The sequence below is a fragment of the Mauremys mutica genome, chromosome 1 (genome assembly GCF_020497125.1).
Source record: "Mauremys mutica isolate MM-2020 ecotype Southern chromosome 1, ASM2049712v1, whole genome shotgun sequence".
Lineage (NCBI taxonomy): Eukaryota > Metazoa > Chordata > Testudines > Geoemydidae > Mauremys > Mauremys mutica.
This window is the reverse complement of record NC_059072.1, coordinates 54068622-54078845: the sequence shown is the minus strand read 5'-3', so window position 1 is coordinate 54078845 and position 10224 is coordinate 54068622. Positions and strand designations below refer to the sequence as shown.

Genomic DNA, 10224 nt, shown 5'->3' with positions numbered 1-10224 from the left:
AAATTCATCATCTCACTCAATACCGAGTTTTTAAAGAATGTCATTACCTCTGTTAAAATAGAAATTCTGGTGCAGCATTAACGCTAGAGATGCTACTGCGCTTCTGCAACAGATGTGTGACATTAAAAACATCTTACAATAAAAACATTGAGAGCACAGGACAGAAAATCTCCCTGCTCTCGGGTCTGGTGTGCAGCATCACAACTGCCCCCAGACACCAGAAGGAACAATTCCATGAGAAGTCCTGCTCAGCCCTGGGTTGGAGTAGGTCAATGAGCTCTGTGGCGGTGAAGAATGCTTAGTGTAGTTTGCATAGAGCACTGTGTGAGTGGAGCATGCTCAGTACACAACATGTTTGGTGAACTTTACTTCCAGCCTCTGTCAAACATCTACTGAACATATACAAATGGTAATTTTCAGATGTTTATAAATTGAATAAATTCAGGTGGATTTTCATGAGGACACCAAAAAGAACCTCTCTTTGATCCCATAGTCACATCCCTGAATATTTTCAAGACCCCACTCTAAAAACTGGAGGGAATTAGAGCTTCTCAACAAAAGTTGTAAGATTTTTTTTAACATTGGCAGTGGTGAGCTGGAGCCAGTTCGCAGGAACCGGTTGTTAAATTTAGAAGTCCTTTTAGAACAGGTTGTTCCAGGACAACTGGTTCTATAAGGGCTTTATTTAACAAAAGCTCCGGCACTCAGCCCCGGCCCCCAGCTCACTTCCCCCTCCTCTCCTGAATGCTCCACACCCCTTCTCCTTCCCCTCCCCTGCTTCCCGCGAATCAGATGTTCACGGGAAGCCTGAAACAGCGGGCACGTAGGTAACCTGGGGCGCGGGGGGAGGGGTGGTGCGGCAGGCTTATCGGCTCCCCTCCAGCCTGGCACCCCCAGCCGAGCGCCCCCAGCCGAGTGCCCCTGGCTCCGGCCCTGTGGCTACCTCCGGCCTGGCTCCTGGTCCCAGCACCCCGGCTCCAGGGCGGCCCGAGCCCCGCGCCCCCAGCTTCGGCCCCACCCCCGTGGCGCCGGTGTTGGTCCCGGCCCCACGGCTCCAGGCCGGCCTGGCCCCCGCGGCGCCGGCATTGGTCCCGGCCCCGTGGCTCCAGCCCGGCCCCCGCGGCATCAGCACTGGTCCCGGCCCCGCGGCTCCAGCCCGGCCCCCATGGCGCCGGTGCTGGTCCCAGCCCCGTGGCTCTGGCCCAGCCCCTGCGGTGCCAGTGCTGGTCCCGGCCCTGCGGTTGCGGCTCCCGGCCGGCCTGGCTTGGGCCCTGTGGCGCCGGTGCTGGTCCCGGCCAAGCGGCTCCAGGCAGCACGGTAAGGGGGCAGGGAGCAGGTAGGGGGTGTTGGAAGAGTGCAGGGGAGTTTGAGGGTTGTGGGGGGGTGGGGTGGGGCGGTCAGAGGGCAGGGAACAGGGGGATTGAATGGTGGCAAGGGTCCTGGGGAGGCAGTCAGGAAGAAGCAGGGGTTGGATAGGGTGGTGGGGGGCAGTCAGGGGCAGGGATTCCAGGGGTGGTCAGGGGACAGGGAGAAGGGGTGGTTGGATGGGGCAGGGGTCACGGGGGGCAATCAGGAATGAGAGGAGGGGTTGGATGGGGCGGCAGGGGGTAGTCATGGGACAGGGAAGGGGGGTGGATGGGGCAGGGGTCCCGGGGGGGCATCAAGGAACGGGGGGGGTTGGATGGGGCAGGAGTCCCGGGCGGAGAGGCCACCACCCCCTCGTGTGGTGGGAGGAGGGAACCTGTTGTTAATATTTTGGCAGCTTATCACTGAACATTAGCAAAACAATATATATTTGCTTACCCTCATTCTAGAAAACAGCTGAGCTCTTTCTGCTGAAACTTTTCAAACAACTCAGCCTAACATGCAGAGATGTAGCATAGAAAGTTTCAGTCAGAATTATTAAAAATTGGTAAAGTTATAAGAAACTGAAAACAGGGTCTTATAATGGAATTATTGGGGAACCTTAACTATAGGCAGCACCACCACCTCTGCCGCTAATATACTGTGAGAAATATGAAAGCTATAAAATAAACCTAGAAAATTAAAGACACTCAAGTTTAAGCTGACACACATTCCTTAGCTCATTGCATTTTGCTCACGAAACTGTACAATTTACTAATCATGGAATACATCAATCAAGCAAATAATGGTGCAGACCATGGATGAATTTGAGACCTCCACTTTCAGCCTTGTTCTAGCCGTTATGTGTGCTCAAACACCACCTGCATTTTAGAAATTCCACCAGGATATCCAAGGATAGAAGGTGATCAGACCAGTGCTATGATATGCTTTCTAGTGCCCCCCATGTACAGCTGACTACTCTTTTTACTATAATGATCCCCTTACTGATTTTCCTATTGAAAACTTTAAGAGGATGTTTCAAAATTGTAGCACTATACATTTTTTGGATGTTTCTATGGTACTGTTGTTCAGTTCAATGTCCTCTGCACTTCTACTGGAAGGGCTCACTTAATGCAGATATTATTACTATTATAAAAATAAAAAGGATGGTAAACTTAAGACTTCACATTGATTTGATGTTACTAGTTTAGATTAAAGCTGTGTGTGTTAGTCTGGAAAATTACTTCATTTCCTCTTAGTTTTCATGATGCGTCTGACGAAGTGGGCATTCACCCACGAAAGATTATGCTCCAATACATGTTAGTCTTTAAGGTGCCACAGGACTCTTTGATGTGTTTTACAATCCAGACTAACACAGCTACCCCCTGATACTTTCCATATTTGTTATTCTAGATTTTCTACATTATTTCTGTAACAGCAAAAACAATGAAAGTAGTACTAACCTAGGAGGTGGCTTCCCTTTTGCTTCACATTGTATTACAATATTCTCTCGAGGATCAACAATGTAGTCTTTTGGAGATTGCTGAGTTATTGTTGGAGGCTGTGATACTTTATTGCAGAACATAATTAAGAAACATTAAGAAACAATGATATTTTCAAGGTACCAACACACCAGTTTTATAGGCAGAAAAAACAAAATTAGCAACAAAAAATTGGTATTAAGGTATCCTTTGCATTCAAAAGGCAAGACACTCTACTGTTGTAAATCAGATTAGCTCTATTCACTTCAATGAAGCAGTGCTGATTTACCACAACTGAAGACCCTTCCCAAGAGGTTTCATGGATATTCCTTGTTTAATATACTACAGATCTCATTCAATATTTGTGAAGTCAAAGGACACCTGAATCCTTAAAGCCAACAAATACTTTAAAACAAACAAACAAGAGCCCTAATTTACACTTGAAAAGAGCTCTCTTCAGTGTATACAAACCAATCAAAAGTGATGTACATTGTCTTCAGTTTATAAACATTGGATGTGTTTCAAACACTCCAAGTAGGAGTCCAGTTTGCACTAAATTTCAGTGGTAACATGACTAATTCACACTTGAGATATAATTTAAGGAAAACTACTTTTCAGGAGTAAAATAAATTTTGCATAAATTTGTACCTGGAAGTTTGACTATAGCTTAAGTGTTTAGAAAAATAAGTATATCCAGATACTGACACATTTGGGAATTCTGTATCAAAAATAGCACTTGTAGAATTTTTCCATTTTATTCTCCTAGTACTGAACAAACCTAAAATGGATTTTGCATTTTCTACCTTTTCCATAAAATAATAAGGAATATCCATTTTGCTGAATTGCCCAAGGATGAACAAGAGATGTCAGGGTCAGTCAAGTGCTCAAGAATGATTGGCATGGTTTGAAACTCATTCCCCTGGCGAAGGAGTTGGTGCCAATCTATGTAAAGTAATTTGCAATCATTTACCACTGACTGCACCTCTCTTTGCACAGAAAGAAATTCAAAATTTCATGACAAAAAAGGAGTTGCAGACAGTGCCAATCAATGTCTTACTGCATATCTCACTATCAATCTGTTTTACACTACAGGGGCTGCCAGGGTATCATTACAGCAGTTCAGAGTTCTATCCCTGAATGCTCAGCTTTCAATAAATAAAGTCCATGAAATCCCTTGGCCTATGACTTCTTCACATATTCTGCTTTTTTCCAGAATAAATTCCTCTGAAAACAAATGTAAATTATTGTGCATGTAAGCATGTACACCCCAGTATACACTTAACCGCTGAATTATCTGAACTGATCTGTAAGAGTATCATCTTGAAACCCTTACATAGGTAAAAAAAAATGTTCACTGAGAAAAATATTCACCATAAAGTTCCTCTTGGACACTTCTGTGTGTAAGGATTGTAGCACTGGGACCCTAAGATTGTGCTAAACATGCTGCAAAGGAGTCATAAAACATCTATGCATGATTTTCCAGCTAGAAGTTGGTTAGTACCTCAAAATTAGAAGAAGTCTTAGTAACAAGGATCCTGATCTTAACAATGGGAGTTGAGAGTGCACAGCATCTCACAGGAGGTGCTCAAGTGCCTCACAGTACTGGGCCCTGTCACACTAACAGGAAGATACTGAAATTCTGAGAGCCAATCTTTTTTACAAATTTTGGAAATTTTTCATTAACTCATTGCAAATGCATATGTCTCTATTTGACTAGCTAATACATATCTTGAAAAGAGAAAGAGAAATGGTTTCACAAGGGGCCAACGGTTCCAGGATATACTTCCCAGTGGGCTGCAGTGGGAGTTGCACATCCCCATTTCCTGGAATAGCAAGGTGGACATGTTCAAATACCATGGCAACATGGCACGGTATAATACCCTAAATAGAACAGAACAGGTCCTTCAGGGTTAGCATCTCCTTTCCTACCTCGCTGTACACAGGAAAGTGATTGGGAGGTTTTCTTCCCAGGGTGATGACTCTTCACATGTTCCTGCAGAGAAGCAGTCAGAGGCTAGTTTTTTTCCCCTCTGAGGAACAGTTCTCAGGACCAGTACATCCAATGTTCTAAGATGGCAAAAGTGCTGTCTGAAAAGGGGTACAATTTGAGCACTTTTATAATACAGTATATTGATAGCACCTGATGCACATGTAAGACCTCAATCCAGCATCAAGACCTGAAAACATTGAAACCTATGGGGAGTCCCATTGTACTTAACTCACTGGACTCAAGATGGGCACAATGGCCGTGTTAGTGCATCCTGAAGAAAGACTGGACCTAGTTAATTCACTGTATGCACTGTTTAAAAAGAAATAAAAATTTTCTCACCTTCAGAGATATAAAAAAATGAGTGGGTCATACTGTCCCTGCCTTATGCATGGACATCTCTCAATGAATTTAGTTTCACCAAATGTGTTTACTCCTGAAAGTAGCAATAGCAAATTGCTTTTTAAAAAAAATTGTAAGACTCTTACTGTTCAGGTAAAGTAAAATCAAATTGTGTTTAAATGTTTTATTTTATAAAAATACCTTCAAGCTGACATATATACAATAGTGTTTTCTTAACACTGCATGCACAAAACATTTTGCCACAGCAAACACAACTGTGAACAAATACCAGCTCCACATTATTTGGATTTTACACTTAGTGCTCAACAAAATAGTATTAATTTTAAGCAGCACACATTTTATTTTTCACTATCTATTTTTTTTGGACAGAAACTTACATTCTTTGAGAAGTATTGCTTTTTCCCCCCATCAGAATCAGCAGGTGAATGGGCAAACAAAGATTAAAGAGAATCATTTGTTAGTAAGAAGAGAGGGAAGGTAAGTATCTCTGACATATACGTGATCATCTATAAAGAGAACATTTATCAACAGTTGCCACACAGTAATATCTGAAATACTAAAAACATTTCCCATTGTGTCAGGAAATACTACAGTATCTCAGATTCCACTGTATAGGAAACTGCTCTGAAATGCTCACTTTTTAATGGCAACCATGGTATGTGGCATTGACCTAAAAAGAACATAGAACATTGATTTGGAAGTATTGAGGAGGCAGGAAATCAGAATTAATAGAGTGCATTGCCCTTGTGCTGCAGCCAAAATCTATCTACCCATATGACCATATGGATATACAAAGGAAATGCTTAAAGCTAAAATAACTCTTACAAACACAAAAGCATCTAACTCTAGTCCACAGACATGCAATTAATTTCAATTTGAAAAATAACTGAAAAGTACAATTAATCTTCCCTGTCACATGCTACACTATATGATCTCATCTTCATACCAGTTACTTTGCATATGGCCCCATATTCAATAATATTTCAGAGAGTGAAAAGACTAAAACAACCTTTCATTACCTACACTGTTGATCATCCCTTGGTCACACTGAGATAATTAAGAATTTTCTGATTGTTTTTACCATTATTTATAAAAACAATAATTTAGCTACAGACATTTGTTCAGATTCTTTATTTTCTTTGTTACTGGATATTTATCTGTATCAGCTGAAAAATCTCTGCCTCTATATTATATACTCAGACAGAATTACTGAGGTCAAGGTAGGAGGGCATACTTCTTTCTTGTTAAGAGCTGGCATGGTATAGGTAAGAGGGCCATTTGTGCTGTCTATTGAAGGCAGGTTAATCTATCTAAAGCATTGCTTTTACGGTTTTTCATGCGCCCAGATACCACTGTGATGGGCACATTAAAATCATTCAAATAAACTATATACATTTCAAACCTAAGAAGGGGCTTGAATTACTTTTCTTTTTATTTGTACCTCATGCTTTAAAAATCACAGAACAGCAGTTTAGTAATGTAGTGCTGTAAGGGCATTTACAAGTCCAGTCTCATTTAGATATATTGATCTTGTTATAGAAACGAAGGTCATTAGTTTGAAATATTTGGGAAATGTGTAGGGAAAAACCCAAAATGCTTGCAATTTAGGTGTATTGTTATTAAAGAAAAACAAGCATTTACAGTAGCGGATGTAGACATATGTTTGTGGAAGATTATAATTTAGAGACGCTCCCTCATAAGGGACAGTATTATGAACATAGGAATTTAGAGATGTGCGCTGGAAGCTGGCACTGAGAACATTATGTAGCTGTGTACAGCAGTTCACCACAGAATCTCTCTAGTTTGTTTTATTAAAAGTTTTATTCCTTTCTCATTCACTGGTTTGTTGTTTAATGAACCCCAAGATCATTAGAGTAGATAACTGTTTATTACAGACAACACTGGGGTAAAGGAAACCATGCAGATTAGAGACATCCGTGAATTTGCTCATGTATTAATCCCTGTTATCCGTGGTCCTGAACTGTCCTTTCAGACAACTGGTTTAAGACAGGCATAGCACCTAAGGGGGAACTTGTGGCTCAGAATTCTGAAACATGGCCCATAACCATACTGATCTTCAAAATGGAAGTGCAGCCAGACGCCTTGAATGCCCTGAATAAAGTTGCAGAACTACCTTTTGGCCTTTTAGTCCCTGCAGGCTACACCACTAGCTCGAAGATGAAGGGGGCTGTTTTACACCAATTAGGAATCTACCTCAGACTCCCAGCAAATTGCCCATATAACCCTTGGTGTAGCATATGTGGAACAATTACTCCTGGGGGAATTCTGTGCCATTGCACAATGCAGAATTTTGCAGAAATTAACATTGTGAACACAGAATTTCCTTTCCCCCACAGAAATGGGCTTCAGTGCTGCGGGCCACCACTAGGGGTCACTAGTCCAGACAGATCCCAGCTCACACATAGAAGACACTGCTGGGGGGAGGGGGAGGGAGCTAGAGGGTTCCTGGCAGCTGGAGTTATCAGCACACCCTTAGGGAAGGAGAAAGCAGCATGCAGGAAGCTCCATGCAAGCCTGGGACCAAGCATCAGGCTATTTCTCCCTCTGGATCCCTGGGCTCTGAGGAGGGTGTCTGGACTGGGGGAGCCATGGCTTGGCTCTGGGAGGGAGAGAGGGTGGATGTCTGGGCTCTGGGAGGGGTGTCTGGGCAAGGGGGGGGGCTGCAACTGGGCTCTGCAAGGGAGAGGTTTGGGTGTATTGGCTGGAAGGGTACCATGGCTGGGCTCGGGGTGGGGGGCCTTTGGGTGTCTGGCCCCCGGATGGGCTCTGGAGGGAGGAAAGGGGGCAGAGAAACAGGAACTGGGTTTTCATAGGGGGTTCTTTAACTCTCTACTCCTGGGGGAATTTTAGTGTGTGTGTGTCTGTATTGCTGAAATAAATGAAACATACATGAAATAAATTACCAAAATAATTGAAACTGGTATGATCATGTAGTGTTATTTTGACAAATAAAATTTGCATTGTTTTGAAATATTGCGTGAAGAATTTTCAATTTTTTGGCGCAGAATGCCCCAGGAGTAAACAGTATTTCCTTTTATCACTTTTGAATTTGCCATTTTTTAATTTAATTGAACATCTCCTTGTGCATGTTAGGAGACAGGGAGAACAGAAGCTCCAGATCTACTTTCTTTGTACCATTCATTATTTTATATAGTTGTATTATGCCCCTTCTTATTTGTTTTCTTTCTAAGGTAAACATATCTCAGCATGTAAGAAGGTTCTCATGTCCCTAACCATTTTCATTACCTATTTCTGAACCCTCTATAATTCTGAAATACCCAGGTGAGATGGCATGAACAGTACTGCACAGTACTGTGGATAAAGCTGCACCACTGATTTCTACAACGGCATTATAATATTTTATGTATTATTCTCCATCCTATTCTTTATATATTGTACCATCTTGTTTGCTGTTTTGACTGCATCTACACATTGAGCAGAGATCTTCATTGAATTAGGTCTCTTTAGTGAATTGATACTTTTACTTTTATGTAGTTTATTTTTAGTATTAAACACACACACACACGCACACACCCCTTTGTGAAAAGAACATTATTAAGGTCGCAAAGTCAAGCATTCTGCTCCCGGGAGCGCCAGGTAGCCTGGGGCAGAGATGCTAACCTTGAGATATTTATGAAAAAAAATAGGTAGGAATTAAGGAGGTTGCTTGCAGCTCTTTCTCCCCCACTACCCTCTCATCTCACTCCCATCTCCCTGAAGAAACCAGGACCTCCTCCCCGCCGGCTTTCCACACCTCTCTGTCTATCGCCAAATGGGGGAGATCTGAGCCCCCTGGTCCTCCCTTGTTGCACCCCGACCCCCCCACCTGCAAACAGGGAGAAGGGGAGGATTGGCCCTGGGGGAGCTGTCCCCCTACGCTGCCTAAGGCTCTTAATTACCTTTGCCAGTCCTGGGCCTGGACCTCCTTCCTGGAATGATCCATGGGAGAAACAATGTATTTTTCTCTAGCCTGTTCCTGAAAATGACTGAACTGTTTTGGTTGAAATTTTCCAAAAAATCCAACCTAAGGCAGACACCAGGCATTGAACATGGAAAGGAAAATTTCAGCCAAAATGGTCAAAGTTTGGCAAAGTTATAAACTACTGAAGACAGGGTCTTATAATGGGAATTGTTGGGCCACCAGCGCGGCCTATAATAGATACTTTTAGAAGTTTGTCATAATTATGGAAATCTTCCATCAGCCATTCTCAGGCTAATTATGTAAGCCATTTTATTTGTACAGTTCTTTTAAAACATTATAAATTGAAAGTAAACACTTAATGATTAAAATGTTTTGATACATAGATTCTCCATCATTTGCTAATACATTCTCAGCGTTTGGTTTTAGATGTTGTCATTATCTTCCATTATAACATGCTTATTTCACAAGTTAATACTTACGATCAAGAGGTACTTCCAATGCAGTAATCATCTGGCACAGAAAGAGAATCAGGAAAGCTCTGCTTGCAGATATGGTCTTTTTTGTCATCATCATTTTAAGGTGGATTAGTTAAATCCCACTGAGACAAACAAGCCCAACTTTCTTTTCTTCTTACCAAACTAGATGTTGGAATAGTTATGTAAATGTAACCAAGAAAGCTGGAAGAGAAGAATAAGAGAATAATGATGTAACAATACTACAGAGAAGTTTCATCAGTAGAGAATTAATTCATATATTATACTTAGGACTAAGAACAATGCCCAATCTTTCGGCCTTAGTGAAATTTAAGCCACTCATCAAAGCAAACCTAAAAGCTACAAGGAAGACTTAGCTCATGATTAAGGCTATGTTTATGTCATGGAGGTCATGGAAGTCTCTGCTTCAACCCCAGGGGCTGCGGGACTCTGGAGCTGGGAGCCAGTGGGGCCTTGGCAGGATTCCAGTAACAGGCGACAGCAGCGACAAGGGGCCCCCTGCAAGCGACAGGTGACAGACTCCTGAGGGGGCCCTACTCAGGGTTCCAGCGACGGCTGACAGCCTCGCACAGGGGGATGCCTCAGGCAAGTGGCTCGAGGTGTCCCATTTTC

General features: G+C 42.6%; 1 protein-coding gene across 6 annotated transcripts in view; it reads right to left on the bottom strand.

Moving 5' to 3' along the window:
* Positions 1-10224, bottom strand: part of NRCAM (neuronal cell adhesion molecule) — a 187432-nt gene that overhangs the window by 113456 nt on the left and 63752 nt on the right. For 4 of the 6 annotated variants that reach the window (XM_045031888.1, XM_045031855.1, XM_045031860.1 and 1 more), the window contains exons 4-5: positions 9598-9795; positions 2808-2913 (exon numbers count right to left, since the gene is read on the bottom strand). In XM_045031888.1, coding sequence (XP_044887823.1) covers positions 2808-2913; positions 9598-9691 — 200 coding nt within the window. In that variant the 5' untranslated portion in view covers positions 9692-9795. Of the gene's footprint in view, positions 1-2807; positions 2914-9597; positions 9796-10224 lie in introns of those variants that run through there. The other 2 variants (XM_045031876.1, XM_045031885.1) reach the window with 1 other exon arrangement.